At 38.3% G+C, this 12784-nt stretch overlaps 1 protein-coding gene across 5 annotated transcripts in view; it reads left to right on the top strand.

The window, feature by feature from the left end:
- Window positions 1-12784, top strand: part of megf11 (multiple EGF-like-domains 11) — a 147894-nt gene that overhangs the window by 109521 nt on the left and 25589 nt on the right. For all 5 annotated transcript variants that reach the window (XM_067420483.1, XM_067420484.1, XM_067420485.1 and 2 more), the window contains 3 exons: window positions 2729-2849; window positions 3875-4038; window positions 4173-4275. In XM_067420483.1, the coding sequence (XP_067276584.1) occupies window positions 2729-2849; window positions 3875-4038; window positions 4173-4275 (388 nt within the window). The remainder of the gene's footprint in view (window positions 1-2728; window positions 2850-3874; window positions 4039-4172; window positions 4276-12784) is intronic.

The following is a 12784-nucleotide window of genomic DNA, read 5'->3' as shown; positions in this document are numbered from 1 at the left end:
AGAGGCTCTAGCCAACTCCAGGCTTGGCCTGTTGCTGTGTCCTGTGGCAAAGCTACTACAGTGATTTGAACTAGCAGGCGGAGGCACAGACTGTATCTTCATTTTCACCACCTGTTTTTTTGTGTTAGATTTGAGCGGCCTGCTGCCAGTTCTATTAAACACTGCTCGAGGAGCTTTGGCCAAGGCGTCTGACCGAGATGCAATGGAATTGGGACACAATACTCTATTTCCAGGCCATCTCTTCCATTTGGACCTATAGAACAGCAAAGGTTAACAGTTTGACCGCAGTCTGGTTGAAAATAAGAGGGGTAATGCCACCAAAACTAACAACCATAGAGTTCTGAGAGAGTGATATTTATAGGGGTGGGAAAGGAACATATATGCTTGTGCTGCAGGTACTGAAGAGAACGCAGGTGGGTAAATGAGGGACCAAATGCGCGTTGAAAGCACACATGCCACGTTCAAGTGTGCTTTCATGACACTTCACTAGAATGCACAGATGCATTAGTAGGAATTTTAACACTTTATGCTATTTTTTACCAAAAATAAAAGTCATAACTTCAGCACATTTAGACATTGAATGATTGACCACTAGTAAAACCTTTTCTATTTAGGATTTTTCTCATTTATAAATTATTAATATAAATATAAATATATTTCATCATGTTGTTATCTAGCATGATTGGAGTAACAATATATATTTGTATGTATGTTTTTTAAATAAGTATGTTATGCTCATCAAGCCTGCATTTATTTTATCAAAAATAGTACAACAGTACAAATGGTAATATTGTAAAAAAGTATTACAATTTAAAATAATGATTTTCTATTTTAATATACTTTAAAATAATATATTTTGTTCATGCAAAGCTGAATTTTCATCAGCTATTACTCTTTAGTGTCACATGATCCTTCTGAAATAATTATAATTTGCTGATTTGATGCCCATTTATTATCAATGTTGGAATATATTATTTAAAAATCATGAAACTGATTATTTTGATTTAAAAAAAAAACATTAAAAAACAGACTTTTGGACCCATCTAAATATAAAAATCAAAGCCTGAAGACATTTCTATTGTTATGTTATCATAAAGTGAATATTTAGCCTCTAAACATAAGTCCTGTTATAGCCTGCTTTTAGAGAAGTTTAGTCACCCAGTTGAATGTGCTCTCAGACCCGTGTCAGTGTAATCTGGAGCATTCATGGGTCTCAATAAATCCCTGTGGTCATTTGTGAGCCAGAGACTCTTTTACCTCCAACCCATTCACCAGTAAATTGCAGGTCTGCTGAAAAGTCGAACAAACTAACTTTCTTGCCCCATATTCATCTGCCTGCACCGATAGTTTTAAGTTTTTTTCCGCTGAACAGAACTGCCATTGTTAGCAGTCTGCTTGCTGTCACTTTTGAGCAGAACAAAGATAACTGCACGTAGATTGATGAAAAATTAATCCACAGATGTAAGCTTTTCATGTGGGGAGTGGATGGACGAGCGAAGCAGATGGAGAGGTAGAATATTTGAAATGGGGAATACAATGGGGGAATGTGGGAGAGAGAGAACGAAAAAGAAAGAAAGAGCATACAAGAAAGAAAAGAGTGGGAGTAAGAGAAAATATTGGAGATGATTGTATCAAAGTGAGCGAGCGAGATAAATGATGGCAGATTGAAAGAGAGGGGAGAAACAAAACATATATAGAGAGAACGAGAGTCAGTCCCTCTTGGTGCCAGTGGCGTCCTGTGGCATATCTTATCTTGCCTTCCTCCTAGACCTAGTTCTAGATGATAATGAGAGAGCGGGTCCTTTGCTGCTCAATCCCCGACACCGGGAGACGGAGGCAGGAGGCGCACGGCACACTGCCATTACCCCACTAATTGGGAGTCTAAATCATTTTGTCAGCTGTCAGTCAGAGCCAGGGATGAGGCAAGGAGACACCAGTGATAACCGGCGCTGGGATACAGGCGACTCCCCTGCTGAGCCTGGTAAAGCGCAGAGATTGTGCTGGTGTTGTTAGGCTGGGGAACAGGGTTTAAGAACACAGTGTCTGTCAGTCATCAGCAATGGTTTTCTGGGGGATGGACGGAGGTGCCAAGGGCCAGGGGCTGTCAGCTCATTAATGCAGCTGGGGAAAGCGGGCCTTTAGCACTGAGCTCTGAGCATCTGCTGCCACACGAGAACACGAGCTTCACACGGACTTCAGGTTGTCTGCTGTGCAAATGTGCCCGCTACCGTTCTACTCACCTGAAAACGGTATCTAACTCATATGCTGCCGTTTTGCAGGACATTTCCTGTTGGAAGTTTTACGGAATCCTCAGATGGGATTTACAGTCACATTTCACTACATCTTCCTCATGTTACAGTTTAAAGTTGCATAAGTACAGAATAATTCTAATAACTAGCATCTTACATTTTATGGAAGAAATGTGTGCCTGCCTGAGCAAAACTTGCTGCCATGATGCTAGGGTATTGTTAGTGGTTTCCAGGGCATTGCTACATATGTAGTCGTTAAAATGTTCTGGGTGGTTTGCACATTTTTATTCATTCGTCGGGTGTTCTGCTAGGTGTTCGCTTAGGTGAGTGGCTTTAGCATATTGCTGTTCTATTGCTAGATTGTTGTGGGTGGTATTTAGGATGACACACGTGTATGAGTAATAGTAATTAATGTACGTTATTAATTTGTATGTATATTTAGTGTGTAGTTCAGAAACTCTGTTGTGTGTGTTTTTCAGGGAGATTACTGTTCCCAAACCTGCTCGCCTGGAATATACGGTACTAACTGCACTTCCACCTGCCACTGCCACAACCAGGCATCCTGCTCACCAATCGATGGTTCCTGCATCTGTAAAGAAGGTACAGCATAATGTGCTCTCCTTCTTTCTTCATTCTATTCCCTCATTTCTCTTATAAAAATGTGAAGTTGTGGGTTTACAACCAACCAGATAACAAGATTATAGATTGACCTGTACGAATAAATCCTTATGCAATCAATATAAGCAATCAAATAGTAAGGAAAAGTCATAATCTTTACAATTGATTATTCTAGGTCTAATTAATCATTTTCCAATCCCCTCTAAAACATCAATGTTTAGAGGATTAACCCTGTCTATAAATTGAAATTCGGCATGCCTAACAAGCCCATTATACTCCAAAAACTTTCTGGACATCACACATCAGACACTCCCAAAAAATAGTATATAATATCCCCATCCTTCTCTGCCATTATGAAAAAAACTGGTGTTTCAAAATCAAAGGATCCAAAGGCCCTCCAGGTCACTTTCAAAGGATACATAACCACTTAGCACTTACATACATACATAGATTTTTAGGCTGTAAAAGCATAAAAAATGCAGCGTAAATCCACAAGAGCCCTGTGAGTACCCGCGTTTGGCTGACCGCAGCTAACCGTACCTGCGGGACGGCCCTCAGTTGTTGCATAAACATGGACTCATCCGGAAAGGCTTGCACCAGAAGAGTATTTGCTCAGGTCCCCTCAGTTTGGGAGGAAGCTCATTAGAGACAGTACATTTAAAATCCTCATCCCATTCATAATGCAGAACCCCAGTGTGCTACGCAACTTCTCTGCCTATCTCACTCTGCTCTTATGTTGACCTCAAACCATGCATATATTCCACTCATTGACTGCTTTGCGGTGTGAGTCGAGGGAGACAAGAATCCTCTGGCTTCTGACAAGTTGTGACCTCAGTTCCCCCTCTTCCCGATCTATTAATTAAACTCTGTTATAAACTAGAGAAGGACTATTTGGATAGAACTCCGAAAGAGAATGTCTCTTTTTACAAATAATCAAGTGAAGGAACCAGTGGTTGAGTTGAAAAATAAATGAACACATATCTGTACCATTTCTCTTTGCTTTATAGGTTGGCAGGGTGTCGACTGCTCGATCCTGTGCTCAAGCGGGACTTGGGGTTTGGGCTGTAACCGGACTTGTTTGTGTGCCAATGGTGCAGCTTGTGACCCAATCGATGGCTCCTGTACCTGTTCCTCGGGCTGGAGAGGGGAACGCTGCCAGCAGTCCTGCCCCGTGAGTATCTTCCCGGGACAGGTTCCATTGTCTCTCTGCCAGAGGCTAGCAAGACTGGCCATTTGATGTATAAATATTTGTCATGACAGGGTAGTTTAAGCTAAGCAGGATGGTTTGTGTGTTTGGTTATTCAGGATGGAACATATGGGCTGGAGTGTCGCGAGCGTTGTGACTGTAACCACGCTGATGGATGTGACCCTGTGAGTGGATTCTGTCGCTGTCTGCCAGGATGGACAGGTGAGTGTGAGACCAGTGACATAATCACACTGGGTGTGTTTACATGCACACCAATAAGCTGATAACTCACAAATATCAGCTTATTGGAATAACCAGTTTTCCCCGTTTACATGCAAACCAGTAAACTGACAATGCAAAAAAAACGTTTTTACATGACTTTATTAATAAACTGGGTTATTTCCTTGTTGTGACGTCAAACATACCGGTAATAATGACCGTATGTGACTCGGAGTATTCCAAATGTTACATCAGTTGTGATGTTAAATAAAGTGTGCACCGTGTCTGCGGGAGATTTTCGGCTCACCCCTCATGCAGTTACAGATGCAGCGTTTTGACTCAACAGCTTCTACTTCTGCTGCATGAGATGAGAACACATCTTTACAATTTTCTGGGTCTTAAAAGAGTCTGGGCTTGTGATATATGTCCTTATTTCATGTAAAATGCTAGCTTGCTCTGTACATTTAAATCTGCTCTAAGTTTGCGTTTTTGTCACCTATCACACACACGCACTTTAATAAGCCGACAGAAAGCAAGTTAATGATTTTACATGCAGCGCAAAATCGGGGTAAGGGGCAAAAAACTGACCGGTTTATGCTTAAGCCGTTTATGACCTTCCTCTGATTGAAAAAAAGAAAACGGCTAAACGTGCTTACATAACCATATTCATTGTCAGCTTATTGGGCATAATCGTCTTAAGAGGGTGCATGTAAACGTGCCCATTGATATGTTAAAATAGGCTTTTATGAAGCAATAAATGCTGGTGTGAATTACTCGCCCATTGTTGTAAAAAGGCTTGATGCAACGGCGATTTACATAACCTACTTAGTGCACATCACCACCTATTTGGTGGTTGTGCAATCATTTTTCAATCTCTTTGTTAAGCAATCTTTATTCACTTAGAATACAGATTATATTGTTTGTTTGGTGCTACTTAATTTAATGCAGATCCATGTGTGAGATGACAATAAAATAAATCAATATATTTGAATTTAATTAACATAAAAAAATTACCTTGTTATAATAGTGCTTTAGAATTCATACATAATATTGTATATTATAACTGTAACTATATTACACATTTAGTTATATTAATTTAACTATATTTATTATATAGCGCGTATCTGAATACCTCTTACCCCCTGGAGCAGGTTATGTTCAGAGAGTGAGTTGCTATGGCTACTTACCTTACATACCCTGAAAGTTACCTCCATTTTGGGAACCGAAGGTTGGTTTAAACAAACATACATCACATAACCTGCTTTCTGGGATACCCTCCTGGAGAGCTGTCAGTCAATAAATGGGAAAACAAAGTAATTTGCATTACTTATTTGAAAAAGTAACTTATTAAAAGTATTGCATTACTTGAAAAAGTACTCTAAATATGTAACTCAAATTGCTTGCTGGTAATATTTCACAATAGTACTACAGTATTTTTGATCAATTTAATGAAGAGACTAACCTTAACGCTATAGTGTTCACTTTAGTTTTTAGCTAAACTTTGAGGTTTTGAGTTTTGTTCCATGTAGATTAATTACCCCGATTTGGAGTTAAATGTGACTCCTTTTCTCGTCTTTCATGATGATTTTCAACATGATGAAGTACTAAATATCAGTAACCCATTTTATACATCATGGCTGTATTTATATTAAATACTCAACGTGTGGTTACCCATAAATGACTACTTTCTGTATAGAGGTGCAGTTGTTACGCTACAGAAACAGAGTTAGTGTGAAAGCACAATGAGAGCCTGCTGTTACAGTTACACTGCAGCGCTCCCTTCACAAACTGTGTGGAAACAGAGACTTACTACTACTAGTAGTCTTACTAATGCTAATCATTGTAAGAGTCAGCTGGCAGAATTAATATGATATTGAGATCTCTCAAGATACCACAGTATGTCTTCATGAGACAAATATAATATCCACCTAGAAACATCTGCTGTAGTTAGTTGTTTTAATAATGGCTTTTCCAATAAATATTGCAGTATGAATATATTTTATTTTATAAAGTAAACAAGAAATAATAAAATCAATGTTGTCTGTCTTTTTAATATGGAAAGTATTAATCTTTAAACTGCCTTCATCCAGTGGGAAATGCTTGATATTTTTTGAAATCTCATTTTGTTTCAATAGAAAAGCAATAGCACATTTTTATGTCAGCTTCTGTTAATGCTGTATGTTTAAATTAAAATAATTCAAATGCAGTCAAACCAGATTTTTTTTCTTCAACATTTTCTTAATTATCACAGTTTATTCGCTATAGTTTAGAAAATGATAATAAAATATGACAAGAACTCAGAGTTAAACTATGTCAGAACAAATTCATCTTGCCAATGTCAGATCACTTTGATAAAAAAGGTATGTAATGGATTACAATCAACCAATCAGCTGTCAGCTGTTTCATTTAAGTAAATAATGACAATTTAAATCAACCAATTAGCGAGCAATGCTTAATTATGTTCAGTCTGTGGTGTAAAAGGTCGCATTCGCAATTAAAGAGAGAACACTTAAGCAAAACATGGTCAGGTCAAAGTTTCTGAATAATTTTGGTCCCATTCGGTTCAATTCTGCTGGTAGTCCACTGTATAAAGAATTGTTGGTTATATGACACAGTAAAAAAATGTTTTGCTATCCTCACTTACATAAATGAACTATAGTGTCATGAATCCACCAGTAAAAAACTATATCTGGTATCAGAATAATTTTTGGTTTGACTGTATATTTGTGTGTTGTTCAGATTATTCTGCACAGGACTCATGCCTCGAAAAGATGTTATCGCAGGACAGCCTGCAGGCAGATTAATATGAAATCTCTCAAAGCATGAAGCATTTATAATAACTGTTGCTGAAGATGTTACCTAATTAGATTGCACTGACCCAGAATGAAGCAGTCGTTCTGTGCAGTCGACTGCTTATACGGCTTCCACACTGTGCTTACACCTTCTGTTGCAGTGGTCTCAGCACTGTGTGTCCAATATCACAGAAGGGCTGTCTGCTGAGCTCTTCAGCATTACAATAGCATGTGAACATGTTATACAACAAGAGAAAAGGAGCAGGTTGATTTGGTAGATGTGGCTATGCCTGCAGGCCTCCATAACTCTCTCCGTTCAGGTCTCCAAATTCTGGCCATGTGTACTGGGAAATGATGTGGCTTTCATTATCTGCAAGAAGGAGCCAGCTACGCAGAAATCTCATGCTCTGTATCCTGCACAGGTCCCCGCCATCTGCCGGGCCTAATGGAGTCACCAGGGTGCAAATAGGCCTCCGAGACTCTGAGCATCTGAACAAAGAGACTATGCAGAGCGGTGATTTATGGAAGCTATCGAAAGAGACAGAGCTAGGCACACATATGTGAGAAGATAGTGCCAGGTCTGAGACTTTAAGAGAATGAGCTACACATAAGATGGAGAGAGAGCAAGAGATTGCAACAGAACATATCATAAGGAATCTCACACAGTCACAGAGAAAATAAGTTTTTGAAGCTGTTTATTTATATAGGTCCTCTCTTTCACTTGAAATTTCACTTGATTTTTGAAATAGGAGTTTGTACTGTCTGTGACTATTTCTTCCCAGTCTCAAACAACCAATTTTTTTAAATTGCAAAGCAATTAAAAAAAAATTAAATTTCCCATTGTAATTTTACATTTTCTTAAATATATATATATATGCATGTGTGTGTATTTATTTATATATACATAATAATTATACAATGTACACACACAACTATTATGTAAACAGAAACTTTTATTTTGGCGATTAATCGATGCTCCAGCACTATATACATTTTTAAGGTTTTCTCTGCTGTGAAGTATTTGATTGGCTAAATATTACTATATATATATATATATATATATATATATATATATATATATATATATATATATATATATATATATATATATATATATATATATATATATATATATATATATACATACATACACACATACATACAGTCGTGATCAAAATTGTTGGTAACCCTGGTAAATATGATGAAAATATGGCTGTAAAAAAATAATCTGCATTGTTTATCCTATAGATTTTATTTTAAAAATTCACAAAAATCCAACCTTTCATTTAAGTAAAATAATTGACAATGGGGGGTAAATCACATTATGAAATTAATGCTTTTCTCTAAAACACATTGGCCACAATTGTTGGTACCCCTAGAATTTTAAATGAGTAAAATATCTCTGAAGTATATTTACATTAATATTTACATATTTTAGCACACCAAGGTGACAAAGAACATAAAAATACTTCTGGATCTTTAATGTTGTGGGCCTATTTCTTTGCTGGAGGTCCTGGACATCTTGTTCAGATACATTGTATCATAGATTTGAGCAAATACCAAAAGATAAAAAATCAAAACCTGATGGATTCTGCTAGAAATCTTATAATGGGCCGTGGTTGGATCTCTCATTTAGGACAACAATCCAAAACAAACATCAAAATCAACACACAAATGTGTCACTGAGCGCAAAATGAAGTTTCTGCCATGACCATCCCAGTTTCCTGACATGAACCCTATAGAAGATGTGTGGCTGTACTGAAGAGAACCAGCACCAGCATGGATCTGTGAATCTGAAGGATCTGGAGAGGTTCTGTATGGAGGAATGGTCTCTGATCTCTATTCAGGTGTTCTCCAAACTCATCAGGCATTATAGGAGAAGATTCAGAGCTGTTATCTTGGGAAAAAGCGGTTGCAAAAAGTACTTAATAAAAGGGTAACAACAATTGTGGCCAAAGTGTTTTGGAGAAAAGCATTAATTTCATAATGTGATTTACCCCTCATTTTCAATTATTTTACTTTAATGAAAGGGTTAGATTTTTATGAATTTTAAAAAAAAAAGATCAAAAGGATAAACAATGCAGATTTATTTTTTACAGCCATATTTGATCATATTTACCAGGGGTACCAACAATTTTGACCACGACTGTATATATATACACACACAGTGCCTTGCGAAAGTATTCGGCCCCCTTGAACTTTGCGACCTTTTGCCACATTTCAAGCTTCAAACATAATGATATGAAACTGTAATTTTTTGTGAAGAATCAACAACAAGTGGGATGATTTTTGAACCATTCCATTGTAGATTTTGCTCTATGTTTTGGATCATTGTCTTGTTGGAAGACAAATCTCCGTCCCAGTCTCAGGTCTTTTGCAGACTCCATCATGTTTTCTTCCAGAATGGTCCTGTATTTGGCTCCATCCATCTTCCCATCAATTTTAACCATCTTACATGTACCTGCTGAAGAAAAGTAGGCCCAAACCATGATGCTGCCACCTCCATGTTTGACAGTGGGGAAGGTGTGTTCAGGGTGACTGAGCTGTGTTGCTTTTACGCCAAACATAACGTTTTGCATTGTTGCCAAAAAGTTCAATTTTGGTTTCATCTGACCAGAGCACCTTCTTCTACATGTTTGGTGTGTCTCCCAGGTGGCTTGTGGAAAACTTTAAATTACACTTTTTATGAATATCTTTAAGAAATGGCTTTCTTCTTGCCACACTTCCATAAAGGCCAGATTTGTGCAATATACGACTCGTTGTTGTCCTATGGACAGAGTCAGAGTCCCACCTCAGCTGTAGATCTCTGCAGTTCATCCAGAGTGATCATGGGCCTCCTGGCTGCATCTCTGATCAGTCTTCTTCTTGTATGAGCTGAAAGTTTAGAGGGACGGCCAGGTCTTGGTAGATTTGCAGTGATCTGATACTCCTTCCATTTCAATATTATCGCTTGCACAGTGCTCCTTGGGATGTTTAAAGCTCGGGAAATCTTTTTGTATCCACATCCGGCTTTAAACTTCTCCACAACAGTATCTCGAACCTGCCTGGTGTGTTTTTTGTTCTTCATGATGCTCTCTGCACTTTAAACAGACCTCTGAGACTATCACAGTGCAGGTACATTTATACGGAGACTTGATTACACACAGGTGGATTCTATTTATCATCATTAGTCATTTAGGTCAACATTGGATCATTCAGAGATCCTCACTGAACTTCTAGAGAGAGTTTGATGCACTGAAAGTAAAGGGGCCGAATAATTTTGCACGCCCATTTTTTCAGTTTTTGATTTGTTAAAAAAGTTTGAAATATCCAATAAATTTCATTCCACTTCATGATTGTGTCCCACTTGTTGTTGATTCTTCACAAAAAATTACAATTTTATATCTTTGTTTGAAGCCTGAAAAGTGGCAAAAGGTTGCAAAGTTCAAGGGGGCCGAATATATATATATATATATATATATATATATATATATATATATATATATATATATATATATATATATATATATATATATATATATATATATATATATATATATATATATATATATATATATATATATATATATATATATATATATATATATATATATATATTCTAAGAAACAGAAAGGGGGTGAAAAGGGAAAAAACAATAATGTCATATATAAATGTATTAAATACATTCATCACAAAGAAAAAGTATTTAACCTTTTAGTTTATGAAGCAGTAAGGCAGTAAGTACAAAGAAAGTCTTGAAGAGCAGTAGATTTTTGTGACACAAAGAAAAAGAGTGACTACAGAAGAGTAAAATGTAAAGATACGCCCAAGGACAGACAAGCTGAGAGTGTGTTTTATCAAAAGAGAGAAAGAGAGGGATGTGTGAGATGAGGATTAAATGGTCACTTTCAATAAAACTGTGCATGTGTCTAATGAAAGGAGGAAGAGAAAGAGACAAAATAACCAGGAGAGAGATAGACTGAGAAAGCAAAAGAAATGTGGACGTGCAATATTAGGAGCTCCAGGGGCTCTAGACTGAATGATCGTGTGTATAACACAGAGTGTCCTGCAGAAACCCTCGCATTACGTGTGCAGGCATGTGTGTTTGTGTGTCCACTTAACATGTAAAGTGCGGTAGAAAGGGATGGTGTATGATGGTACTTGCTCTTCACTCATTAATTGGCTTCTGGTCCCCCTGGCATTTCTCTTCTAGAAAAGTCTTCTCATATGCAGACAGACACTTCTCCTCTTTCTTCTCTCTCGCTCTGCTCAAAAGCCCCTCTTTTTGTCACTATTAGGCTTTCAGGGCACTCTTCTATTCTCATTCATTGCTGACAATAAAGGAAGTGCAGGACTTTTTTCCGCCCAGCCCAGCAGAAGCTCAAACAGGCTTGCCCCTTCTTTGATGTGCGGTGGCTGGGCTTGTCTTAATCGCACCCCCATCCGGCCACCTCTTTCTTCTGCAACAGAGGTGGAGCATTTATGATGCCTGTCCCTGAAGTTTAGACCTGGTCTAATTCAAAGACCTGGGACTAATTCCATTTTAATGGGCCGTGCCACTCGCTCAGAAAAGTCTCTGTCAAAGGAAATTGCAAATGAGTTTCCTGAGCTGCTGCTTGAAAGGATGTGTGTGAGAATATGCATGTATGTGTGTGCACATCATTTCTCCTATCTATGCCATCTTGCTTATGGAGTGTGAAGTATATAGATGCTAATTTATTTAAGTTGTATTATTAAAGCAGTAAGCCACTCGAGGCTGAGTATTACACTGAAGTTAAATGGTGTACTTACTCAGGCAAAACCTGAGTGGCATGGTCAAATCATTGTAGTTCATTACCACGAGCGCTGATTGCTTTTATAATGTCAGCGGCGACACCAGTGTTCAATTAATATATCTATTTATAGTTAGGATATAAATAGTCACAAAATAAACAGTAGTTCTGCCTGTTGACCCTTCACTAATCTCTGCATGTGGTTACTGTTGCTAACTCAGAAAGTGGTAGAATTTAATGAGACCTTATGAACCGAAATGAATTGTGACAATTCATGTAACATGATTAAAACTGTGCAGACTGTAAATCAGTCTTTATCAAACGTTATGAACACCATTGATCAATATAAACGCAGATTAGGCATAACTTGTCATTATCCTAATATTGTATTGGTCCCCTTTTGCTGCCAAAACAGCCCTGAGCTGTGGAGGTATGGACTCCATTAAACCCCTGAAGGTGTGCTTTGGTATCTTGCCCCAATATGTTAGCAGTAGATCCTTTAAGTCCTGTAAGTTGCGAGGTGGGGCCTCCATGGATGGGGCCTACACACACATGGCCATCCACGTGATTCATCAGACCAGGCCACCTTCTTCTATTGCTCCATAGTCCAGTTCTGATGCTCACGTGCCCACTGTTGTTTTCAGCAGTGGACAGGGGTCAGCATAGGCACCCTGACTGGTCTGGGTTTATGCAGCCACATTCGCAACAAACTGCAATGCACTGTGTATTCTGACACCATTCTATCAGAACCAGCATTAAATTCTTGAGCGATTTGAGCTACAGCAGCTCGTCTGTTTGATCGCACCATGTGGATGTCACATAGCAAGCCTTCGCTTCCCACATGCATCAACAATGAGCCTTGGCCACCCTTACCCTGTTGCTGATTCACCACTGTTCCTTCCTTGGAGCACTTTGATACTGACCACTGAAGACCGGGAACACCCCACAAGAGCTGCATGTATGTGTCTA

The sequence above is a fragment of the Pseudorasbora parva genome, chromosome 16, assembly GCF_024679245.1.
Source record: "Pseudorasbora parva isolate DD20220531a chromosome 16, ASM2467924v1, whole genome shotgun sequence".
NCBI classification, from domain to species: Eukaryota; Metazoa; Chordata; class Actinopteri; order Cypriniformes; family Gobionidae; genus Pseudorasbora; species Pseudorasbora parva.
Note: the sequence above shows the minus strand (reverse complement) of the source record. Positions and strands in the feature narration are given on the sequence as shown.